This window comes from Malania oleifera, chromosome 13, assembly GCF_029873635.1.
Source record: "Malania oleifera isolate guangnan ecotype guangnan chromosome 13, ASM2987363v1, whole genome shotgun sequence".
Classification (NCBI taxonomy): Eukaryota; Viridiplantae; Streptophyta; class Magnoliopsida; order Santalales; family Ximeniaceae; genus Malania; species Malania oleifera.
Genome location: NC_080429.1, coordinates 14,998,790 through 15,023,502, shown reverse-complemented (window position 1 = coordinate 15,023,502; position 24,713 = coordinate 14,998,790). Strand labels below are relative to the sequence as shown.

Below are 24,713 nucleotides of genomic sequence, written 5' to 3'. Positions count from 1 at the left end.
CATGTAAATATTATTTTCCCTGAAATTTCAAATTAATTTGCTTGTTGCCATTTGAATGAAGAAAGAAAATAGGACAAACAAGATCCTTCTAATTTGTTGTTTGTTTAACTTTTTTTTTTTTTTATCAGGCAAACTAGAGAGCGAAACTGCAAGTCAAATACCTTGCTGCAGTTGGAGTAAGAGGAACAGTCATCTGACTCTGGCCCAATCCTACCAGGCACACTTTGCCGCCTGCACGAGTGGCATTCAAAGCAGTCGACATGGTTTTGTTAAAGCCAACACAATCGAAGCTCACATCAATCTCAGAGCCTATGGCATTTTGTATTCGTGCTACTTCTTCACCAATATCCTGCAAAATCATCTCCATGTTAAACCCAACATTATTTCATTGAACCAAACCATTTCAAGCTGAAATGATTTCCCAGAACATAATACCACAAATCTTAACATTGTGATTGCAGGTGCGAGATAAATTTATGACATGAAACAAGCTTTCATTAATCCTGGATATGTATGCTTAGCTGAGGAGATGCTTTTTTAACAGGAAAACTGAAAACCTCTATATTGGTTGAAACTTGTATGGCTTCATCCACACTGAGGTCCTTTGCAACAGATAAACGGCAATCATCAACATCAACAATGACAATTCTGGGAGCTCCAAAAGCACGAGCAGCCAACATGGTAACAAGGCCGATAGGTCCAGCTCCTACAATCAGTACATTTGTCTGTGGACCAATGTTTGCACGGCGACAAGCATGGACACCAACACTTAGGGGTTCACACATTGCTCCTTCCTCCAAGCTCACGTTATCAGGTAGTTTAAAGCATAGACTTGCGGGATGCACCACCTGGTACAAGGAAGATCATGTTTGCTCAACTCTCCAAATACTTACTAGGCATATTAACCCATATTTTATTTTGAACACATGAACACAAACCTGTGTTTCCTAAAAGATTTAGATTCCTAAAAGATTTAGATGATGGGCTTATCTTTGTTTTTTTAAAAAAATATAAGAAAATATGGCTGCTCAGTGAAGCATGGTTGTTCTATGTTACTGCCTTTGTATTAGATGCAGCTGTGAATTCTAGTTTGAATCACTGCAATGTTCAGCTACCTTATTAGCAAGAGAACCATTAGTTGGAGGTGATCCAAAAAACTTCATTTCAAGGCATAGATTGTAGCGACCCTCTTTGCAGAGATCACACTTCTGGCAACTTATTCCTGGCTCCAATGCAACCCGATCGCCCGCTACAAGAGACTTAACTTCACTGCCAACTTCTTCTATGATCCCAGCACATTCATGCCCGATTACCATCGGCTTTTTGACAATGAAATTGGCACATCTCATTGTCTAAGAACATAGAGAGAGACCCAGGGCAATAAGAATTAAGAAGTTAAAAAGAAAAACATATCATGCTCTAGGAATGTCATGACATTTTTAATGCAGTCAGAAGTAAACAAAGGTATGACTGTATGAGCATGAGAGTTACAAAGCGTTTCACCTTGAAATGATGAACATCACTTCCACAAATACCAACAGCCTTCAACTGGACTTTAACATCATGAGGGCCTAAAATCACAGACAGTTCAAAGGATGCAAATGAGTTGTCTTCCTTTTTCCTTATGTGTATGAGCAAATGAGTAGTCATCCATGGTTTAAACCACTGAACAAATTAAGTTGGTCCTCCGAATGGTGGATGATGTGGATCCATTATTCCTTCTATTTGAAGGATCATTATTTTATTATTATGCTTTTCTCACACTATATCCTGCAAATATTTAAGCGGGTAATTCAATTTAAACTAGCCTAAATTATGTATACTAGCTTGAGCTCAAGTTGGAGGATCTATTCTGGATCGACATAAGACATACGACTTGGGGTCTTTCCCCTACGCAGACCTGGTGAGAAGCACACACCAACCATCCCCCACACCTTATAAAAATATATTTTTGAAGGAGCAAACAGAGCACAATTGAGAAACACAAAACAGGTCTGACTTGCAGAGAGTTTCGTAGGGCAAATTAGATGCAGGTTACATTTGTCCAATGTTTAAGTCCTTTGACGAACATTATTACTTTTAATTTTCAAATTATAATTTTCAATTAAATTTTGTTCTGCCTAAACAGAGGAAGATGATTCAGGAAAGGAGACTCGAGCAGTTTTTTAAAACTCTGCCCTTTAATTCTTGGCTTAGGGAGCTGCATTAGGGATGTTTTCAACGGAGAAATTTTAGCATATTTTGATCACTTTTCTATTTTCAAGGAAAAAAAAAAGCCAATAAGTGGAAATATTTCAATGCCAAGGCAAAACAAGCCACCGGTTCAGAATTCAACAGCAAAAGCAAGGGAATTAAAGCATTAATTAATTACCAAGAGGAGGGAGATTGTAAGGTTGGATTCTAAGTGTTTTGATACCAAGAAGCCAAGCAGCCATGTTCTCTGCTTCTTCCCCCTGCTTGCCTTCTCCACCATCTTGTGGCATCCCTCCTTTCCCTCTCTCTCTCTCTCTCTCTCTCTCTCTCTCTCTCTCTCTGTGAAGCTGGGTTTGATCTTCAATGGAGTTCGCACTGACTTGAGGAGCACAAGAATGTCCTTGACACTTTGTTTCTACGTACAACTGTTCTCTTAGCTTTGTCCACCAATCAAATTCTCGGTGGAATGGTGAATAGGACCTTCCAAACAGTGATTGGCATTTGGCATCCGGTTAATTTTTGTCCGGTTTGATACGATGCCCAATAAGACCTCACCATATGGCATAAAAAATATAGAATCTCACCTATGGCTGAATGGAGCCCAAGCTGTAAGATAGATTGGAATAAACACACTGAAAGCCGCCCACAGAAAAGCCAGTCACCACTGTGTAAGAAAAAGACTCATCACATTGTGTATGATCTTTAGATTAAGATGACTCATCGGTATGCTTATCCTTACGCTTGATTTTTTTTTTTTTTTTTTCTTTTTTGAGGGCTATCCCGACACTTGTCTTTCCGGTATTCCCACTTTCTTCCCATATATTTCTTGAATAAAACGAACCTTAAAATAGACTAAACCTCCACTGTCCCAGACTCAACTGTACGAAGCTTTAGAATCAATTTTCAGTGTGTGAGAGAGAGAGAGAGCAAATGGGTAAGGGAGGGATGTCTCGAGGGAGTGGTGGGGAAGGCAATGATGGAGGAGAAGAGAACATGGCTGCTTGGCTAATTGGTGTCAACATCCTCAAAATTCAACCTTTCAAGCTTCCTCCTCTTGGTACTGAATCTGCTGATCATTTTTTTTTTATATCATTTATTTCTCGATATTCATGTAAATTCGATCAAATGATTTAATGGGTTTCTACCTTTTCGGAATATATTGATTAAATTTTCGTTAATATCACTGATTCATTGATTACACTTACGTTCATAATGTTCGAATAACTAATATTTGCATATTTTGTTAGGACCCCGTGATGTTAGAGTCAGAATGAAAGCTGTTGGTATCTGTGGAAGCGATGTTCATTACCTCAAGGTGGAACTCCCTAAGACTAATCAGCTAGTGTATTGTTCACTGTTAATGTAAAAATTGCTATCGGATATATCATGTGATTTTCCATTAAAATTCAGGAATGGCAATCGATTTCAAATGAAGTAAATGTTTTTTTGGGGGGGTAAGTGAAATATTTTATTGAGAACTAAAATAATTTTTGCTTGTTATCTTATTTTTCAGGTAATTTTCCACCATAAATGGGTTTGCTTTGTATATTTTCATTCCCATCTTGCTGTTCTGATTCCCTATAATAATTACTGTTTTTTTTTTTTTTTTCAATTCCAGCACTTGAGATGTGCAGATTTTATTGTGAAAGAACCAATGGTGATTGGGCATGAGTGTGCTGGGATTATAGAAGATGTTGGGAGCGAGGTGAAATCTCTGTTGCCGGGTGATCGTGTGGCATTGGAGCCTGGGATCAGCTGCTGGAGATGCAACCTCTGTAAAGAAGGCCGGTACAATTTATGCCCTGAGATGAAGTTTTTCGCAACTCCGCCTGTTCACGGTTCTCTTGCCAATCAGGTTAACCAAAATTTTCAGTTATCAATTAGGAAGTTCATTGGACATCATTTATAATTGAGTTGAATCTATTTGTTTGATTTAGTTTTTGTGTCCTTGAGCAACTGAAATTACTTAATATGCAGCCATTGTCAGCACATCATTAGTTCTATTTGATGGCTGTAAGATATTCATTTTGACCTCTTTGAGAACATGTTCTTAAGCATAAAACCTTGATATAGAAATCTTGGTTACCATGTGGACTATCTTTGTTATATTATTGGAGGCATCTGCCTTGAGGCTTCAGGTGTCAGCTGTGACAAAAAAAAAGTCAACTTGAAAACTTTGAGAAAATTTTCCTGATAGCTGCATACTCTAGTGTACATCACACATTTTATAGGAGCTAATTTCAAGGACAACCCCATGACTGCTTGACTATTTCACATGCATTCTAATACACCTGTGTCAATGAATAAGTTTCAACAAATGTTTTACCTGTCGTCCTCTGGATATTGATTCCAGCATTGGATTCTTATGTGTGATGAAACTACAGTTCAGAACTTTGTTGGGAGATCTAGAAACAACAATCACACACAAGAAAAAAAATTGAACACCAAGATTTAACGTGGTTCGGCCCAAATTGACCCACGTCCACGAAGCACACCAATCTCACTATAACTGGGAAAAAAAATACAAGGAGGAGGAGCCACTGCTCAACTCAACTCTCTCTCTCTCTCAACAACAATTCCACTCTGCCTCACACTTCTTCCACACTCTGTTCTTGCCACACAGATCACACACACACACATCTCCTATATATAGTCATGGATGGGGGTGGAATTCAAAGGGTAGTTGGCTTAATTTCAACCATTATGGGCAGGGTTGGTGGAGGTGGCTACTGGTCTCCATTTACTACAGCTCAATATTTCAACGGAAGCGCTGGGGTTGGTGTTGCCGACGTCTCCACCTACTGCAACTCAAAAATTTCCCACTTAGAGATGAGGACACTATCTCAACCAGTGTATAGGTAAATGATGTGCTCACATCTGTCTTCAAGCATGAAGACTAACTGAAGTTGAGCACAACTTTAGCTTCTCTGTAGTCACCACCTTCGTCAATATGTCTGCTGGATTCCTGCTACCTTGAATTTTTTCAAGTGCTAGCACTCCGTCCTCTAATAGAGATCTGACGAAGTGATAACGAAGTCTAATGTGTTTGGTTTTGGAAGGAAATGCAAAGTTCTTTGCTAGATGTATTGTACTCTGACTATCGCTGTGCAAAACTTTCCTCTTCTGCTTTATTCCAAGCTCTGTCAAAAAATCTTGAAGCTAAATCATCTCTTTGCTGGTTTCTGTCACTGTTATGTACTCAGCTTCTGTAGTGGATAGGGTAACAATCTTTTGTATCTGTAACATCTAACTAACAGCTGTTGTGCCAATAGTTAACACATATCCGGTGGTGCTTCTACGGTGATCAACTTCACCAGAAAAATCGGCATCTACATAACCTTTAATTTTCATGTCTCATTTTCCGAAACATAAGCACTTATTAGTAGTGCCACTTAGGTACCTCAAGATCTACTTCACTGTTTCCCAGCGAGTCTTCCCTAGATTTGACATGAACCTGTTGACAACTTCCACTGCTTGGCCAATGTTTGGTCTGGTGCAAACCATGGCGTACATGAGACTTCCAATGGTTGAGGCGTAAGGTACCTTAGCCATGAAGTCTTTCTCTTCATCTGTCTGGAGAGCCTGATCCTTGGAAAGGCGGAAGTGTCCGGCCAATGGTGTATTTACCACTTTGGCGCTGCTCATGTTGAATCTATGTAAAACACGGAAAATATACTCCGACTAAGATAACCGCTTTAGAGATCTGCATTCCAAGTATCTGTTTTGTTGAACCCAAGTCTTTCATGTCAAACTCCTTTGACAATTGCTGCTTCAATTTTCTGATCTCTTCTATATCTGGTCTTGCGATTAGCATGTCATCGACATATAACAACAAAATGATATAGGTAGACTAGTACCTCTTGAAGTAGCAACAGTGGTCGGCGTTGCACTTTTGAAAATCTTTCCTATGCATAAAGTCGTCAAATTTTCGATACGATTGCTTGGGAGCTTGTTTGAGACTCTACAAGCTCTTCTTCAACTTGAATACAAGATCCTCTTTACGTTTCACTGAGAATCCTTCTAGATGGTACATGTAAATCTCCTCATCTAGTTCACCTTGAAAAAATGCCGTATTTACATCCAATTGCTCGAGATGTAGGCCTGCTGAGGCAACAATGCTAAAGACTGATCTGATGGTTGTTAGCTTCACAACTGGTGCAAAGATGTCGGTGTAGTTGATTCCTTCTTTCTGCTCGAAACTTTTAATAATTAACCGGGTTTTGTACGTCTTGGTACCATCATACTCCTCTTTGATCATGTACACCCATTTGTTGTGAATAGTTTTCTTACCTTTGGGCAACTTAGTTAGTTTCTACGTTTTGTTGAAGGTGAGGGACTTCATCTCGTCCTTCATCGCAAACTTCCATTTGCTCGAATCTCCCACCTGACATGCTTCATCATAGCATTCGGGCTCTCCTCCATATCTGTAAGAAGTAAATAATCCATATACCTTTTATTTGGTACATGGGGCAGAAAAGATCTCCTAAGCTCCAGAGCTGTGTGACGATCTGTTCCACAGGTTCCTTCGCCTGAGGAATCTCGGCATTTTGCTGTTGCGTCCCGACACCTTCTAGGACATCATCCATGTCTACATAGGTTGTTTAATTCTGAAATGGTTTTGTGGATTTTATTGTATGTTTGTCCTTGTACATCACCTTTTCATTGAAGATCATGTCTCTGCTTCTGATCACCTTCTTGTTTTCGTCGTCCAAATGTGATACCTACACTTATCTTTACCGTAATCGACGAAAGGTACATTTCCGAGACTTTGGATCAAGTTTGTTTTTGACATGATCACTGATATGTACATATGCAATACAACAAAAAACTTTCAAATGTGAAAGTCTCACATCTTTTTCACTCCATACTTCTTCTGATAGACAGTAGTCCAATGGTATTGATGGACTCTTGTTAATCAAGTATTTTACTGTGCTGACTCTTTTTGCTCAGAACTGCTTTGGTAAACTTGACTGTATATCATGGCTCGAAATCACGGTTGCGGGTAACGTCGTGAAATGGTCGCGGGTGTCGCGGGAGACGCGGGTGTTACGTAACGGGAAGCGGGCGTAAAGGTCGTGAATTTTTTTCACGCATGCACAACCATGCCAAAATTAAAAAATAAGCATGAAATCCATTAATACATGATTTTTAATGAATTTTGAAGGCTTTCATTCAATCTACAAATGCTTTTTAATAGGCATTATGATTTTTATATTAATTTTAGTGCGTTGTTTACAAAAAAAAAAACATATTTTTTAATAGTTTACATTACTTTAATGAGTAACAAGATGTAGAAATGTAAGAATCAATCAATTAAAGTCATAAAGTTACTAAAAATGAATCAATACTCATTAGACTTAATACTTAATATACACATTACACATACATGAATTTAAAAAGTGATTAATATCAAATATCAATAAATAGTTGAAAATACATGAATACAATATTACAAATTTATAACATAACACATGTCACCACCAAAAAGAATGACGTGGAGGGTCTTCATAATTTGCATCTGTATCTTGAGATTGGGATGGGAAATTATCTCCCCATCCTTGTGGAAATACATAGTTGAATGAACCCAAGTTTGCGTCATTTTGTTGTTGCTCTTGAAAATGTACTGGTGATGAAAATTCTCCTGAATAATGTCTATAAGTTGGGGCAGGGGCTGGCTCTGGGTAGTGTGTAGAAGAAGACTCACTAGATTCTGAGATTCCTGATCCACTGGGATAAAAATCTGAGTCCCGAGATACATAATGTGGATATGTTGGATGAGATCCATATGATTGTGATGATGAACCATCTAAACCAAAGTCGCCAAAACTACGAACCACACCATATGAATCTTCAGTAGAATCACTAGGGTCACCACAAGCACTCCTTCTCCAGGGTTGTGAAGATTGGTTCCTTGGAGGAATACCCAAGTCATAATTTTCAGGTATGTCATGTAGTCCATAAGGATCAGAAGGATATATATCCCTTGCAAATGATGTCCCTGTATCATATCCATAATTATATTATACACCGCCGCCTCCGCCACCACCACTGCCACCCCCCCCAACCCCAACTCTAGCACCACTATTACCATCATCATCACTTGGTGGGCTCAAATCAAGATTGTCATCACTTTGTGTACGTTCAGGGCTTGAACTTGAATCATCATGCGCGTTTATTGGTCGTTGATCACCTCCTTCTGTAGTATCACCAACTTCTTCATTTAACCAATTTGAATTGTCCTGACCGTCGAGTAGTGGTGTTTCTCTCTCCTCTAACCATTGACTTAAAAGATCATCTTCTTCGAAAATGTAGTCCAAATTGATAGGATTGAAATCCTTTTCAATTTCTCGTTGGCTTCTTCTCATTGTATGTCTTAACTTAAACCTCATGTTGTAATGTACGAAAACAAGTTTTTGTAGTCTCATGCACTTTAATCTATTTCTTGTTTTCGTATGGATGAGGCTAAAGGTGCGCCAATTACGCTCACAATTCAAAGCTGATGTGGTCCGGCTAAGAATTCTAAGCACACAAGCCATAATGAATCCACCATTCAGCTGCATGAATAATTAAAAAGAGTTTTATGTTAGTATAGCGTATATTTCAAAAGTCAAATTTGAACACAAAGAGAGAAAATAGAGTCATTCTCCATTATTTAGCTATATAGCCATATTTACCAGGATTTGTTTGTTTCACTGCCCTTTGTGCCAACAGGGTTCCAAAAGTCTCCTGCCTATCTCGATATAGCAACAACTAAAAAAGGATGATTGTGAAATATAATTAATTAATTAGATGTATTAATAATTATTCTTGAAAATATTACAGAATATTAGAACAATTCATTATTCAATTTAATGGAATCAATACTTACTTGATTAATAGCCCGAATTTGAGTATCTATATCGGGTACCAACTTGGTTATCACTTTTTTAACTCCATCCATGACTTCTCTAGTAACTTCAGGAGAGGGTGGGGCACCATAAAGAAATTGTGGGTTCAAAAAATACCCTACAATTAAATTTAGAAACATATTAATCAATAGTTTTCTAATGCAACTATGCATAATTTAAAAGTTAAAATAATAAGAAATTGTATTTGTTACACTTACCAGCAGTGTGCAAATCTTGGTGCAACTGAAAACTCCACCGGTTGTCAATAATTTTTCAATAATCTTTGTAAAACCGGCAATCTTTTTGAATGGCCAACTTCGCCCTATCAATTGCCTCGTATATGAAGCCCATGGTTGGTTTTTCATCACCATCAACTAATTTAAGAACTTTCACCAAGGGTTCTTGCACTTTAATTATATCAGAGGCCTTTTTCCAAAACTCTTTGTCTAAGATAATTTTCTTTGAATCATATGCTGAGCCTGATTTTGCCATTCCAAACTTTGAGTTTTTCCAAACATTGGATGTAAACATTTCCCTTAGAGCTTTTTTATGCCTGACAATAGTCTTCAAAGCAATGAAATTTGTGGCAAATCGAGTGATGGCAAGGCGAAGTAACTCTTTATCATTTGTGAATTTCTTCATGAAATTCACTGTCCATGTGTAGTTGTAAATAAATGAGGTTATTGTTCTTGCATCTTCTAAGACCTTCTTCATGTTACTTTTCTTACCAATATCTTCAAGAATAAGGTCTATGCAATGAGCTGCACATGCTATCCAATAGAAATTGGGTCTCTTCTACATTAATAATTTTTCTCCTGCCTTCATTGCAGCTTCATTATCAGTCACTACTTAGACAAAATTCTCCTCTCCAATTTCTTCAATCACCTCGTCCATTAATCTGAAATGAAATTATAGATTCAATAATTACTACTATTTAATTAAAAACATGCAAGTCCATAATACTATTTGCATATACAATTAAAATTAAAAAATTACCTGAAATAATATTCAGTTGTTCTGCTTGGCACATCAGAGGCATCAACTGATTTATGAAACACTGTGCCTCTATCGCAATAAACTAAAAAGTTTATAATGTGTTTTCTAGTTGGTCCTGACCAACCATCACACATAAGTGTTACATCTCTCTCCTTCCAAATTCCAGCAAAAGAAGCTATATAATTTTTCATTTCTTGATACTCTTGCTCCAAATAAATTTCAGATATCTCGTAGGGTGATGGACCCTTCACCCCATTTCCAACCTCTGCAGCAATATCAAGCATAGGCTGCATAAATGGAGAGTCAGCTACATTCGCTGGAATCCGATTATAAATTAGGAATTTTCCAACTGCTTTTCCTAATTTACTTCTTAAACCTTTCAGTAACTTTGTGTTGATTTTTGATTGTTTCGCACTCTTACTTCTTTCTAAAATAGGATCCATTGCCTTTAGTCTAGCTTCAGGGGCATCAGGATTGATCCATTGTCGTTCACTACCTCCAGCTTCTCGACCACTATATGATCGAGCTCTTGCTTTATTGAAACCACTGGTAGCATCACTGCCAGAGCCACCTCCCTCTTCATAAATATTACCCTTTCCAGTTGTTCTTGCTCGAAATCTTTGTCTCTCTTCCCATTGTTGTTGTGATCGTATGCTTTCTTGTCGAGCAAATCTCATACTTTCTTCTTCCAAGTCTTCTTCATCGCTCAAATTCTCAAAATCTCCTCTAATTTGGGCTTCTGCTTCTTCTTACCTTTTTTGTTTATCTCTTTTCTTCTCAGCATACTGTTGTAGATATTTCATCATTTGTTCTCTTACTTGTGTGGTCACATTTGAGCATCCAGCTACTTGACCCTTTTTATGTGCCAAGTGTTGTTTCAAGCGTGTAATGTCCCCTTTGATTATCTTCCCACATAACTTACACACAATAGCATGTCTATTACCGTCCACCGCAGTACCAAAATGCCATCTAATATCCTCACTAGGTAAGTTTTCATTTCCTCTATCACGTGACATATTGATAGACTTAATTTGATGATCTCTACACAAAACATTAAGAAAATACAAAGTTACAACCTTTCTACAATGACAGGAATAATATAATTAGTAATTTAGTAAATATTAAATAATAAGTACTAAATAGACCTAATTTTAAATACTTATTATGTAAAAATAAAGTATAGTATTTGATTAAAAATAATAAGTAATGTTTATTATTTTTATATTTAAATAAACAAAATTTTAAAATATTAGATATTTTATTACAAAAAAAATATATTCCTTTATCTTTAAAAAGATATTTTAATTATTTTTTATAGCTTGATTTTATTTTCATTTATAACTATAAGAAATTAACATTGTAATTTTAAAGGTAAAAAAGACTTTTGCTCTACTTTCATATACATCACAGCATCACAAATAGAGATCCATACATTACAAATTGACTATTTAATTTTTTAAGCATTTTCTCAGTATATGGATTAAAATTAAAATTTTCTACAAATTCCAGTAGTAATTAGTAAAAATCAGATTTATTAATGTATTAACTATTTAGGTTAATTTTTTTTTTTATTAAGTTATCAATTTTTACTTTATTTGATAACTAAAAACAAAAAATAGATGTAAACATTTATTTTACCTAATTTTAAATTTAAGGTCAAAATGATATTTTTAAAACTTAAAAAATATTAATAAACAGGGTCACCCTACTCAAGAAATGGCAAGTAGATACACATGTAACATAAAATGGGTGACAGATGTTATTTAATTTTTTTTTCTTTTATAATATGAATATTATTAAATATTTTTTCAATAGATGGGAGTGAATATGATATCTTCTTTATCAAAATGACCACTTTGTCCTGCTAACATAAATAGTATGTTAGCCAATTGGTGCCATGAATTAATTTTATTTCTATAAGTTTCGCAAATCCTAAGACTAAATATTATAATAATTGTGCAAAGTATTCCTTGGAATTCTTTAAGAATGGTGAAAAATAGAGCTCAATTAAGCCTAGATAATATAAAATGCCATCACATGGATGTCTTGTGTACATACATTATTTTAATGCTTTGTTTACGATGGTGAATGCAGTAGTGGATATTCAAATATTATTATAAAAAAGGCTTCAATTATTATTGATAAATATTAATTATTTACTAACCTTAAAAAATATTAATTATATACTATTAATAATTGCTTGCTATATCATGGAATTAATTTTCATAATTATCTTTCAAAAAATATAATACAATTAAAATATTTATAAATTAAGAAAATTTTATTTTACATAATTATTAATGATTTCTAATTTTTTACTTTATTAAATAACTTTTTTTTTTTAATTCAATTTAACAAACCTATTTTACAACAAAATATAATTTAAAAAAAAAAAAAACATACTGATAAGTGTTGTGGGTGTTGAGTGTTGAGTGTCTTATACGTTGGGAGTCGAGTCAGACTGAGAGAGGGGAGGGATTTGAGGGAACTCGGAGGAGCCTTGAAGGAGCGAAGGCTGCGAAGCACAAAGCAGCAATGACTCCAAGCTCCGAAGCTGAAATCGAGATGCTGGCTTGTGGCGACTGGCGGAGGAAGGTGCCGACGGGCTATCGGCGACTCGCAGGGGCGGCGGAGCTGCTGCAGACCCGTCGCTGGTGACTCGCCAAGTTGCTGCAACTGCAAGTCTGCAATTCCTGAGTCCTGGAAGGCTGCGAAGTGCGAATATGAGTAGTTCTGCTCGGTGTGCTCACTCTCAGGCTTCGAAGCCTTCGTATTGCTTCGGCCAACAAATTTTCAAGGTCAGTTTTTAATTTTCCATTTTACCCTTTGAATGGCAAATGGGTGTGGGGACTGGGGAGAGGGGGAAAGCAGCGCTGCTGCCTGTTGCCTGCAGCAGAAAGCCTTCAACGAATCTACGACCTGTCGGCCATGTAACGGTCTGTTACGACGTGTAACGTTGGGGTATCGGCCGTTACGTGCCGTTACGTCTTCGTAACGGCCGTTACGGCCGTGAATTTTTTCCGAACCGCATTATCGGCCCGTATTGGTTTCGGGGCCTCCGATTTCCGTTACATATCGGTCGTTACACTACGTAACGGCCGTTATTTAAAACCATGGTGTATATGCATGCTTCTGACTCTTTTAGTCAATGATCGGTTCATCCGCTCGGCTACGCAATTGTTCTAGGGCGTACTTGGCATAGTTCTTGCCATCTTGATACCATGCCCATAGCAAAATTTCTTGAACCTAGTGTCTTCATACTCACCACCATTGTCAGTTCTTAGCTTCTTGATTTTTAAACCAGTTTCATTTTCAAGCATTTCTTTCCAAATCTTAAAGGCATCAAAGACATCTGATTTATGTTTCAGAAAGTAAACTCATACCTTCCGAAAATGATCGTCAATAAATGTGACGAAATAATTCCTTCCGCCTATGGATGAGATGGTCATCGGTTCCCATACATCTGAGTGGACTAGTTCTAGTCTCTCATTCTTTGGGGTACGGGTGTATGTCTGGAAACTAACCCTCTTTTGTTTCCCGAGTATGCAATTCTCGCACATGTCAATCTCTACTGACTGTAGACCACTTAATTTTCCCTTGGAGTGCATTACACTGAGTCCCTTCTCGCTCATGTGACCGAGTCGTTGGTGCCAAATGTTGCTATCGTCATTTCCCATGGCAACTGAAATAGACATGCAGACATTGGAGGTTAGATAAAGTGTTCCAGTTTTCTTACCATGTGCAATCGTTAGTGCACCCTTTGAAATCTTCCATTCATCGCCAATGAATGTAGTGATGTATCCCTCATCTGCCAATTGTCTGACTGAGATTAAGTTCTTTCTCAGGTTTGGAATATATTTGTTGAAATTGGTGTGATCATAAGAGGAGGGTGAATTGGAGATTTAAAAATTTCTCCCCTAGGTTCAACTAATCCAACAACAGCACAACCTAGGGTCTTTCTAAAATAGACTCAATTCCCCCAAGCAAATATGTATAAAAATATTTAAAGCAATTAAAATATTCACAGCAGTTTAAGTACAAGCATACATGTGCGGAATTGAAAATGCGTAAATTAAACAGAGAGTCGACACAAAATATGTTATCGGTGTTCGGTCAATACAGCCTACGTCCCTGCCTTGGCTCACAAGCACAAGAATTCCATTACAGCTCACTTAACAGGTGGAGCAACACCTAATACAATCAGGTCAAATTAAAGCAAGACTGACCTCAACCTTTACAACCAATCCTTCCAAGCTAGATTAACGCCCCCTCAGGCCATACCTGGAATACAACCAATTCAAAATACAAAGTTTGTACACAATAAATGCTTCTCCAACAAGTAGATTTGTACTAGTATAATCAACACACTACAATATGATAGGATATGATAAGGTCAATGTAGTTTAAATGTCCACTCTAAAAAATAATGTAAGTATAGCAGTCAGAGTGTAAGAGTGTATGTTTAGGGATCTTTGATTCAAAATAACATTATCAATCACAATGCTCAATATCAAAGATCTGAAATACCCAAGTAAAAATCTCGTAAATATTTTTCAAGGATAAGCTCATGAGATATTTAGAAAATTAGCTTGTCAAAAAATATTTTCTTCACAACAAAGGAAAAGCTCTTGAGTATTGCAATGATTATGAAAAACTCACAAGCTTATGAAAGTTTCCCCATGAAATAGATTTATGGATTAAATCAGGGGGGAAAACTTTTGGCTTACTTTCAATAAAATCACAAAATCAATCAACACAAATGGGAGTGTAAGCTTGTAATGGCAGTGTAGATTATCTAAAAAATACTCTCTCACCAAAGTAGCTTTTGCAAAGGAATGAGAATGGGTGGAGTATGTAAGCTTGAATGTGAAAATAGGGCTTAAGAAATTTCAGAGGATATTTTGCTAATGATATTTGCTAATCAGGTACTAATCCAAACAAATGAGGGGGTATATATAGACACCCGAAAAAATGTAACTGTTTGGGACCTATACCTTATTTTTGAGAAAGTTTACATAGGGTTAATAAAAATTAATCACGTTTTAAACTCGATAAAATTTGAGCAACTCGAGAGGTTCGGTTTGGTCGACCGGATAGCTTAGTTCGGTAGACCAAGGGATTTTTGAACTGTGGTGTTGGTCAATCATACTTGAGGCAATGTTTGAACCTCCGAGGTTCGGTCAACCGGGCTAAGTTCTGTTGACCGAAGTTGAATGTTCTGTCGATCAGGGCCATTTTACAACTGGGAGTTCGGTTGACCAGGGCGTTGGGATTTCCCACGTGCCAATTCGGTCGACCAGTGCGTTGACGCTCATTTTAAGGACGGTCGATCAATTGGTCAAATCATTGACTCTGTGGAGGTTCGGTCGACTGAAGTGCTCTGTGTGTTAGGATTCGGTCGACCGAACACACCAACTTTGTGCAATTCAGTCATATTCTTCTTATGAAGTCACCCCTATTCACATAATAATTAATTCTAAGATTATGGGAGACTTTTCATGCAACATTTTGGGTCCTATGGTCAGTCTAACGTCTTGAGAGTTCATTCCAAAAGTTCGGCGTCGGTCGAACGAGGGTGCCCTACGGTCATTTGGTTCCCTATAGTCAATCTAAGGTCTTTGAACTTATTTGTCCTATCATACATGCAATGCATTAATTATTACAGACCATTAATATTTAAATATTACAGACCCGAATAAAATGAAATATAAAGTACAACAAAAACTTTGGGTCTTCATTTTCTTTCAACTGTGCACCATATGATACTCCCAATTGATCCTGCACACAAATCCCCCTTTTTGATGATGACAAATACTTTATGCAAAAGTGGGTACAGCCAAGAAAGACTCCCCCTGAAAGTATGCATAAGAGAAATGTAAAGATTTTAAAGGTTCAAATATTTTCTTCCCAAGTACCCAATTTTGCCTCTCTTCTCCCCCTTTTGGCAGCAGCAAATAGGACTACTGTGAATATAAGACACGAAAGCAAGGCATTGAGTATGAAATTTATATGCAAGATATAATGGGGAAATTTTTTTGGAAATTTCGGCAATATACCGTTTGAAAATAGAGCATTTTCCCAAAAATACCTTTATAGAAATGACCTGATTGAGTTTTAAATTAACAATTTATTCACAACTACCAACTTAAACAACTCAGCATGATCAAGATAGAAAACATAAATGTAACTATCAACATCCAAGAGATATAATAGTTATGCAGCACAACACAAACAAACTCACAAAGTATAAAGCAAAGATAGATTTAATCTTTTCAGAGTCGTAGATTTTTAGAACAAGTAGCTCCCCCTTTCAATTTGAAAGCAAGCTTGGATGCAAACAATTTCTTATACCAATTAAGGATGATAAGTGCAAAATTATATAAGCAAATAGTCTTAAATTCTTAAATGCTTTTAATGGATATAAGATTAAGCCATTTTTATTCATCTAGCAAGTTTATTCCTGTAGAACTCATGTGCATAAGAAGACCACAATGTAAGACATGCAAAGTTCATAAATCCCAAGAATAATCCATATCATCTCATATTTCAAACAAAACAGGATATGATGCTCATGGTTTTTACAAGAGCCTTAGGCCAAAAACAAATGATGATCCGATGCACATGAATTCACAAGAATGTTACATAAAAGCACTTTTTCCTAATGATGGAGCTCAGCTCCCCTGTATATCCTCAAGCACGCATAGGTGTATTTCAATTCAGCATGTGATAGTCAATCAAGGCAATTTTCAAAGATTATGAAAAAATTATGCAGTAGGGTTTCACAATAGAATGACAACTCGAATGAGTGTGTGTGAGATGAAGTATTTTCCCTATGCCATGCAGTTTCCCTTAGTTCATGGATGATCATCTAATAATGTGATATTAAATTAACACAAGATGATAGATCATTTTGGTCCTGAATGAAGTTTAGAATTTTAAAGTAGAGACCAAAAGAGTTGATCCATTAGCATGCAATTCATAAGACACTGCATCAGTCATGCAGTTGGCGTTCCATATAAGCATGCATGCACTTATCCATCTTATGCCTTTTCTTATTTTTCAAATTCTTTAGCTAAGCGATCTAGATTTTTAATGACATATGCTTGACTTTGGATGAATAGGCTTAGAAGACAAAAAAAAAAGAAAAAAAGAAAAAAAGAAATTACAATCAATACCTCTTTAGGGTCATAAGCCTAGGATGCCTCTTTTCTTACGAATTTCAATATGTGATAGAGGCCCAAGTTCAAATGGCTTTTAGATATAACTGCTCGTGCACAGGTTTCTTTTGGAATATGAATTTTATTTAAATTTGAAACCTAGTGCAATTAATTTAGCCATTCAACTTCATTTAAGATATAAAGCTCTAAAGGATTTTTCTTGAGTTTTGAGAGCTTGTGAAAGAAGTATAGGATAAATACTCTTAAAGATTAAATTTCTATTTTGTTCAAAGGAGTATTCCGCTGAAGTAGGACATTTTTCAAAATAATTTCGTGCTAGTGATCATGTCCAGGCTTGAGCAAAGAGTATCAAGGAGAATATGAATACTTTTGAACAATGCTCTTAGGAGAGTGGCAAATACCCTTTGGATATGATCATGATTTCTATCAGGATACGAGCCGATGGATGCATGGAACTTTACCAGATGTGATTGTGATTTGGCAAGAAGTTCCTATGGAGGAGATGGTGAACCAAGATTAGAGGACTTTTATATTTAAGATCAAAGAGAACATTTTGATTAATCTGTGAAACTAGAATCCCTTTAGTGGTTGCCTCTAATTTTGATTATGAGGAATGTCTTGTTAATTAGCACTAGTAGATATGAAATTTATTATCATTGGTGCTTATACCTAGAGTGATGACCAAATTTTGATTAATGAAATTAGGGTTAAAGATATATAGAATATGATGGATCCCTAAAGCTCATATCTGTGTAATGGACAACAGTTGCTTAACTTAAGATGTTTTATCTTTAAGCATGTGTTAAACATTTAGAATTGATTACGTGGTAGATATGCTTGGTCCATTTGGAAGTGGAGTTTACTTTAGCTAGCTATAGCCAATATATTTTTATGTTTTACCGCATCATTATGATATATATGAATTAAATTCAGATTGGATAAAACACTTAAATTTTCGTCTTGGCTTACTTCTCTATGGTTCTTAGTATAATAATAGTAGTGAGTGCATATACTAAGATTTGACATTTGAAGTCCAAACCTTTTCCCAAGTCTATAGTCATCACTACCCCCTATAGCTAATCCTAAATGATAAAGAAGAATTGTGTGATCATGTAATTCCTGTTTGAGTAAATTTTTCCTTGAATTTCAAGGGGTTTTCTTTCTTAACAACCCATATCATTTTTCTGTTTTTGATTCTCGATGGGTTAGGAGTCGGTGATTCTTTGACTTTCCATACTCGTTTGGGTTTCACACATTTTCTTTTAGACTGGCAATCAAATTTTATGTGCCCCTTCTTTTTACACAAGATACAAGTGGTGTGAGTGTATGGTTAATTATTGCCTTGCCGACTATGTCGCAAGGTTGATTATGCCAAGGTACACCTTATCGAAATTACCTGGTGTATACTCCTCTAGATAATCTCTGCTGCAAGTGGTATGAAATGAGGCTCTGGAATCTAAGACTCAAGACTCCTGCTTACTTTCCAAAGAGTATATCAGTGCATCTCCTTCTCCTAAAAAAGAGGCGAGATTTGCTTCTGTCTTCGCCTCATGTTCTTTCCTTGGACCTTTGCACTGGTTTCTGTAATGTCCAGTCTTTCCACAGTTCCAACATTCAATTTTCTTTGTGCCCTGGGAACCTCTGGGATTTCTGGATCCAAACCGCCTAGTCCTAGATTTTCCGTGATTGTTTGATCGTCCATGCCCGCTTACTTTCCCTCGGCTTTCCACGTTCAAGGCTGAGCTTGAAGTGAAGGCATTGTTTGACTGCATCCTCATCTCTTCCGTCAAAATCATGTTGATGACCTCGTTATACTTCAACTTCGATTTCCCTACGGAGCTACTGATCGCAGTAACAATACCTTTCCAACTCTTAGACAACTAACTAAGAATCAGTAAGATACGGATTTCACTATCAAATGTAATTCCAATTGAGGCGAGTTGATCCGACAGCTTGTTGAAATTATTTAGCTGTCTACTAAAACTTTCACCTGTGGACATGTTCATGGTACTTAACCTTTTCATTAAGTGTACCTTATTGGTGGTTGATGGTAGCTCTATATGTTGGAGAGCGCATCCGTAAGAGACTTAGTGGTTGTCATGTGCTTGATATTGAAGGCAACATACTTTGCTAGCGTTATCCTGATAGCTTCGAGAGCTTTTTGGTTAAGGAACTCCCACTCACCCTCCTTCAGAGATTCTAGTTTTCCCTTCAATGGTAAGTGCAACTTCTTACCAAACAAGTAGTCCTCAATTTGCATCTTCTAGAAACCAAAATTGGTGCCATCAAACATCTCGATATTTGAGCTCTTTCCAATCAACATCTCGATTCGCCTATCTAGAGATGGAATCAGCTCAAATGGACAGTATGGTTGGATCTGGAACATTTGAAAGCTTAGAAATTGTTCAAGTTGTTCAAGAAATGGACCTGAAATGGCTCTGAAAATTTGATCAAACTTTTGGGTCATACTCCGTTAAACTTAACGGAATATTCTCCTCTTTAATGGAATATGCCTGATGTCGTTACTGACACCATGGTTTTAAATAAAGGTCGCAACCGTTACGTAACGCCGTTACGTAATGGTTTTTTTGGTTATGAATACCGTTACACATCGCGAAATTGGTGGGAAGAAAAATCACGGTTGTAACAGCAGTTATGAACCACAACCGTTACGTAAAGGCCGCTACCACCATTATGTAACTGCTACTGGACTGTTACACCACAAAATTTATTTTATTTTTTATTTTTTCTTCTCACTTTTTCCCTCTTTTATAAATCATTATCAATATACCATGTGGCAAGAGGGGGAAAAGATCATAATAAAGATGACAATGATACAAAATTTACTAATTCTTTAAATATTCACAAGAGATGCATTATTCATTAATTAACAATTTAAAAATATTAACTTGTTAGGAAAATATTTCTATTTTGATGATATTAGTAATGTGATATTTATGTTCTATATTTTTCAACTTCAATCTTCTTTCTTTTCTAGCTAGTTTACATTTGCATTATTCGTATTTCCTATGTGTCTGATAGATTAATGGAATGTATAATGTATACATAACAATTTATCACAAATAAGAACAAGGAGAATATAAATACGCACACACGTAATTTTTCTATCAATGATGGTTTAAAACAAATGTAAACTTGTTGCCCTTACCAAATAACTTAGTCGAACTAAAGGATCCAAAATACACTGAAACTCTTCGTAAGAAGGGCTAAAAGCTTAAAACTTGCAAGTACGCTAATATGCACAAGGTTGTGCGTGCTTCAAAAAAATTCACGGCCATTACACCCGCTTCCCGTTATGTAACATCCGCTACTCTTGCTTCCCGTTACACCCTTTACCGTTACGTTACTCTACCCACTACCACGATTTCAAACCATGATTGACGCCGTTTACTGACGTGGCAATATGGGGCCACATGCTGATGTGGCAGCTGACGTGGTACATGTGGGTCCTAGTGCTGATGTGGCAGTGGGTCCCGGTGCTGGCATGGCAGTGGGTCCCGACTGCTGACCTACGGTTGACGTGGCAGTGGGTTTTGGCTGACTGGACAACATGTGGCGTGACGTGGCACTGCGGAGTGCTGACTCAGACACTGACGTCAACCTTCAGCTCTCACCATGAGCTCGTCGGTGCGTGAAGCTACACGCATCTGGAGGCGCATGGAAAAGATGGCGTACTGCCGGTGGCGCGTGCGGGCTCGTCTGACCTCCGTTCGAGCTCTGATTTGCACTGTTGGCTTTGTCTCGATGAGAGGAACACATTGGTGGGCTCAAAACTCAGTTTTGAGTTATTGAGCAAAGGCTGCAATGTGGTGATTTTGCTCTGATCTAGCTCTAATACCAATTGTTGGGGGATCTAGGAACAACAATCACGCACAAGAAAAATGTTGAACACCAAGATTTAACATGGTTCGACCCAAATTGACCTATGTCCACAGAGCACACCAATCTCACTATAACTGGGAGAAAAAATACAAGGAGGAGGAGCCACTGCTCAACTCAACTCTCTCTCTCTCAACAACAATTCCTGTCTGCCTCACACTTCTTCCACACTCTGTTCTTGCCATACAGACTACACGCACACACACATACATCTCCTATATATAGTCATGGATGGAGGTTGGAATTCAAAGGGTAGTTGGCTTAATTTCAACCATGGTGGGCAGGGTTGGTAGAGGTGGCTGCTGGTCTCCATTTACTGCAGCTCAATATTTCAACTGAAGCGGCTGGGGTTGGTGCTGCCGACGTCTCCACCTACTGCAACTCAACAAACTTTGGCCCCAGATTCTTTCTTCTATAAAGGAATGATGTGTGTGAATGAAATAGAAATTGCAATAAGACTTAGGTCCTTTCTTTTGGAGGTGCAATGGAGGGCCTCAGTCTAGGCAACCTGGTGTAAGAGCTCAAGGCCAAGCAACTCCAATGGTTGAGTTTTTAGTTAACTTGTAAGATGCACATCTCACAGACTCATAAACTAGGTTTGCACCTCACATGCACTTATGCTTTTGTGACCCTCCAGTGTTACTGTTTGATCAAATATGATTGTACCATTATTATGTGTTATTTCTAAATTTTAGCACATTATACTGTGAAGACTCTCTGAACTGTGAAATCTTATGATTGCTACAAACTAATTGAACTCCTTGTGTACTACCATTTATGCCGGCTTTCGTCTTCAAGAATGTCAATGCATGTCTTATTGCCAGCCAACATTTGAAAATGAGAGGCAATGTTAAAAATTCAATGTTTCCTGGAACAGGTCGTGCATCCTGCTGATTTATGTTTTAAACTGCCTGAGAATGTGAGCGTGGAGGAAGGAGCAATGTGTGAACCTCTGAGTGTGGGTGTTCATGCTTGCCGTCGTGCGAACATTGGTCCAGCGACAAATGTGCTGATTATGGGAGCTGGACCCATTGGACTTGTAGCGATGCTAGCAGCTCGTGCTTTTGGAGCCCGAAGAATTGTGATTGTGGATGTGGATGAAAGCCGTTTATCTGTTGCAAAGGATATTGGAGCGGATCAAGTCATTAAAGTCTCAACAAATATTCAGGTTTCTACCAGCCTATATGAAAAATGTATCATTCCAACAGAGTACCATTCCATTGGAGCCTTAATCCCTCCCCTCCTTTGCAGTGCTAGCTAATATACTCAAAGAAAATAAATAACGAACAATACTTGGAATTTTTTTTTGTCTCACCTTGTGCATTTCCATTGTACTATTCTGCATGGCTTTTACTTCTTCTAACGGAACGAGAGAGGTGGAGACCACTAGGATGGGCAGCTCCCCCCCCCCCCCCCCCCAAAAAAAACACCCCCAACTCAAATCAACACCACCAAACCCCTAAATTCTGGAAACATCATGTTATAATGATATGTGTTTTGCTTACTCTATCAAGATGTGTTTAGTTTTTATTCTAGTGGTTTTGCTTGTGCTCTATTGCTATTTTAAACACACAGCATTCTACAGGATGTGGCTGAAGAAGTAGTTCTGATCCATAAAGTTATGGGGGGCAGAGTGGATGTGACTTTTGATTGTGCTGGGTTTGAAAAAACAGTTTCAACAGCTCTTAGTGCAACTAGTGCTGGTGGCAAGGTGTGCCTTGTGGGAATGGGCCATAATGAAATGTCTGTCCCTCTTACTCCTGCTGCTGCAAGGTACTTAATTTTCATTTCTTTGTTTTCACTAATTACTCATATTTTCATTCATTATTATTACCCAGAAGGAATGAGGAATGCTTCTTAGAATTTTTTTAATCTATTTGTGAAATTTACATCTTATTGATGATTATCTGTTGTCTGCCTTGCTTAAAAACCAAGCCAGTGATGTGTCAGATAAATACCCAGAATCTTTTACCTATTTGAGAAACTTACAACTTATTAGTGGTTATTGATTCGCAGCCATGCCCAATACCAGAAGAATTACCAGTCATACTTGAACTATTACCCAGCCATGAAACTAGGTCCTCCTTTTTGCTATAAATAAATAAATAAAAATTTAAGGTCTCAAATGGTTATCTATGCTAAAATTCTTATTTGTTTTCCATTCCAGTCCAAAGATTGTGTCTGTGAGTGTGGATTTTAGGCCCCGGATTTGGAATTATATGGATTTCAACCAAATGCAATACAAGATTATATTGAGTTTCATCCAAACGTACACAAATCCAAACCCATGCCTGAAATCCATGTTCCCAAGATCAATAAAATAATTTTTTAAGCGAATTTTCAATGTGCAGCTCACATTTCCTGCTTAAAATTTTCCAGTCATCTCAAAATATTCCACCAGCATGAGTGCTAGGATAAACCAAACAAAATAGTTGGGCCTAAAAATTCAATGTCAAGAAAGAAGGGTATACAAGTTTAGAGACATCCCTTTAGAATAATAATTTATTCTGAAACACTGTTAGTTGACTCAAATCTAAGTCTCTGGTTACAATGGCCTAAAACTGTGTTTTTTTCATGCTAAACCGGGGGGCATGCCCTCCATATATTTATCAAAAACCTATAGAACATCTCATACTAAGTTATCATGTTCTTACACAAGTCTGTTTCATACTTCTTGACAAGTCTGTGTGTCACGGTGAGTTTGCCACAAACATTGCACACTACACATAGCATTAGAAGGAAACTACACATGTGAACTACAGATTCAAGTATGCAACGCAGGCACATGTATGTATGCATATGTACATAGTGGCAATGGCACCAAACATATCTCAAGCACGCCTGTGAACAAATCCAACATCATCTTCAAGACTTTAAGCAAGTTCCTTTTCAACCTTACCTCCCAAAAGAGTAGATCCTCTGAAAATGATAATTTAGGAATATGAGAAACGCAACTACGCTTGTAGATCCCTTTGAAAGTTCAACCAGTTTTTTATGGTTTTGAAGAAAATTATACTTTTAGGAAATAAAACTTTTGTGTCAGGATGCTAACTAGAATTTGGTAAAAATTTGTCATAGAAGTTGAGATTTGGAAGAAACAAACATGTGAAACTCATCACGAGAACTTGAATTATTTTATAAAAGCATTGGATGCCTTCAATTATTTCTTGATTTTTTTGCATTACTCCTGATATTTCATCTGTTACTATCAGGGAGGTTGATGTCGTCGGGATATTTCGATACAAGAACACATGGCCACTATGCCTTGAGTTTCTGAGGAGTGGTAAGATAGATGTGAAGCCTCTTATCACTCACAGGTTTGGATTCTCGCAGAAGGAGGTAGAAGAAGGCTTTGAAACTAGTGCTCGCGGTGGCAATGCCATTAAGGTCATGTTTAATCTGTAGATGCTGCTATTTCTTTCATGAAGCTTCTGCTATGTGGATATTAAACTTATAAGAAGAAGAAGAAGAACTTAAAATTACATCATTTAACTTCTTGCAACCGTCAATCCTCGTATTATTGTTGCTAATAAAGCTCAGATGCCAATGCCTTTAGATA

General features: G+C 37.3%; 3 protein-coding genes across 3 annotated transcripts in view; 2 read left to right on the top strand and 1 right to left on the bottom strand.

The window, feature by feature from the left end:
- The window catches only part of LOC131145446 (pentatricopeptide repeat-containing protein At2g22410, mitochondrial-like), a 5,289-nt gene extending 4,798 nt beyond the window's left edge, over positions 1 to 491 (top strand). The window contains exon 2 of the mRNA XM_058094527.1: positions 129 to 491. The gene's annotated coding sequence lies outside the window, so the exon portion shown is untranslated. The remainder of the gene's footprint in view (positions 1 to 128) is intronic.
- Positions 1 to 2,890, bottom strand: part of LOC131145448 (L-idonate 5-dehydrogenase-like) — a 3,900-nt gene extending 1,010 nt beyond the window's left edge. The window contains exons 1-5 of the mRNA XM_058094529.1: positions 2,372 to 2,890; positions 1,504 to 1,571; positions 1,116 to 1,352; positions 558 to 848; positions 162 to 349 (exon numbers count right to left, since the gene is read on the bottom strand). Of these exons, the coding sequence (XP_057950512.1) occupies positions 162 to 349; positions 558 to 848; positions 1,116 to 1,352; positions 1,504 to 1,571; positions 2,372 to 2,483 (896 nt within the window). The 5' untranslated portion in view covers positions 2,484 to 2,890. The remainder of the gene's footprint in view (positions 1 to 161; positions 350 to 557; positions 849 to 1,115; positions 1,353 to 1,503; positions 1,572 to 2,371) is intronic.
- Positions 2,872 to 24,713, top strand: LOC131145447 (sorbitol dehydrogenase-like). The gene is made up of 6 exons (XM_058094528.1): positions 2,872 to 3,250; positions 3,441 to 3,508; positions 3,812 to 4,048; positions 22,032 to 22,322; positions 22,740 to 22,927; positions 24,367 to 24,713. Exons 1-6 carry the CDS (start codon positions 3,124 to 3,126, stop codon positions 24,557 to 24,559), a joined length of 1,104 nt encoding a protein of 367 aa, XP_057950511.1. The 5' UTR covers positions 2,872 to 3,123; the 3' UTR covers positions 24,560 to 24,713.

Coding starts and splice junctions, on each gene's coding strand:
- LOC131145447 (XM_058094528.1), top strand. CDS start 3,124: ATGGGTAAGGGAGGGATGTCTCGAGGGAGTGGTGGGGAAGGCAATGAT. Junction 3,509..3,811: donor GCGATGTTCATTACCTCAAG/GTGGAACTCCCT, acceptor TTTCAATTCCAG/CACTTGAGATGTGCAGATTT. Junction 22,928..24,366: donor CTTACTCCTGCTGCTGCAAG/GTACTTAATTTT, acceptor TGTTACTATCAG/GGAGGTTGATGTCGTCGGGA.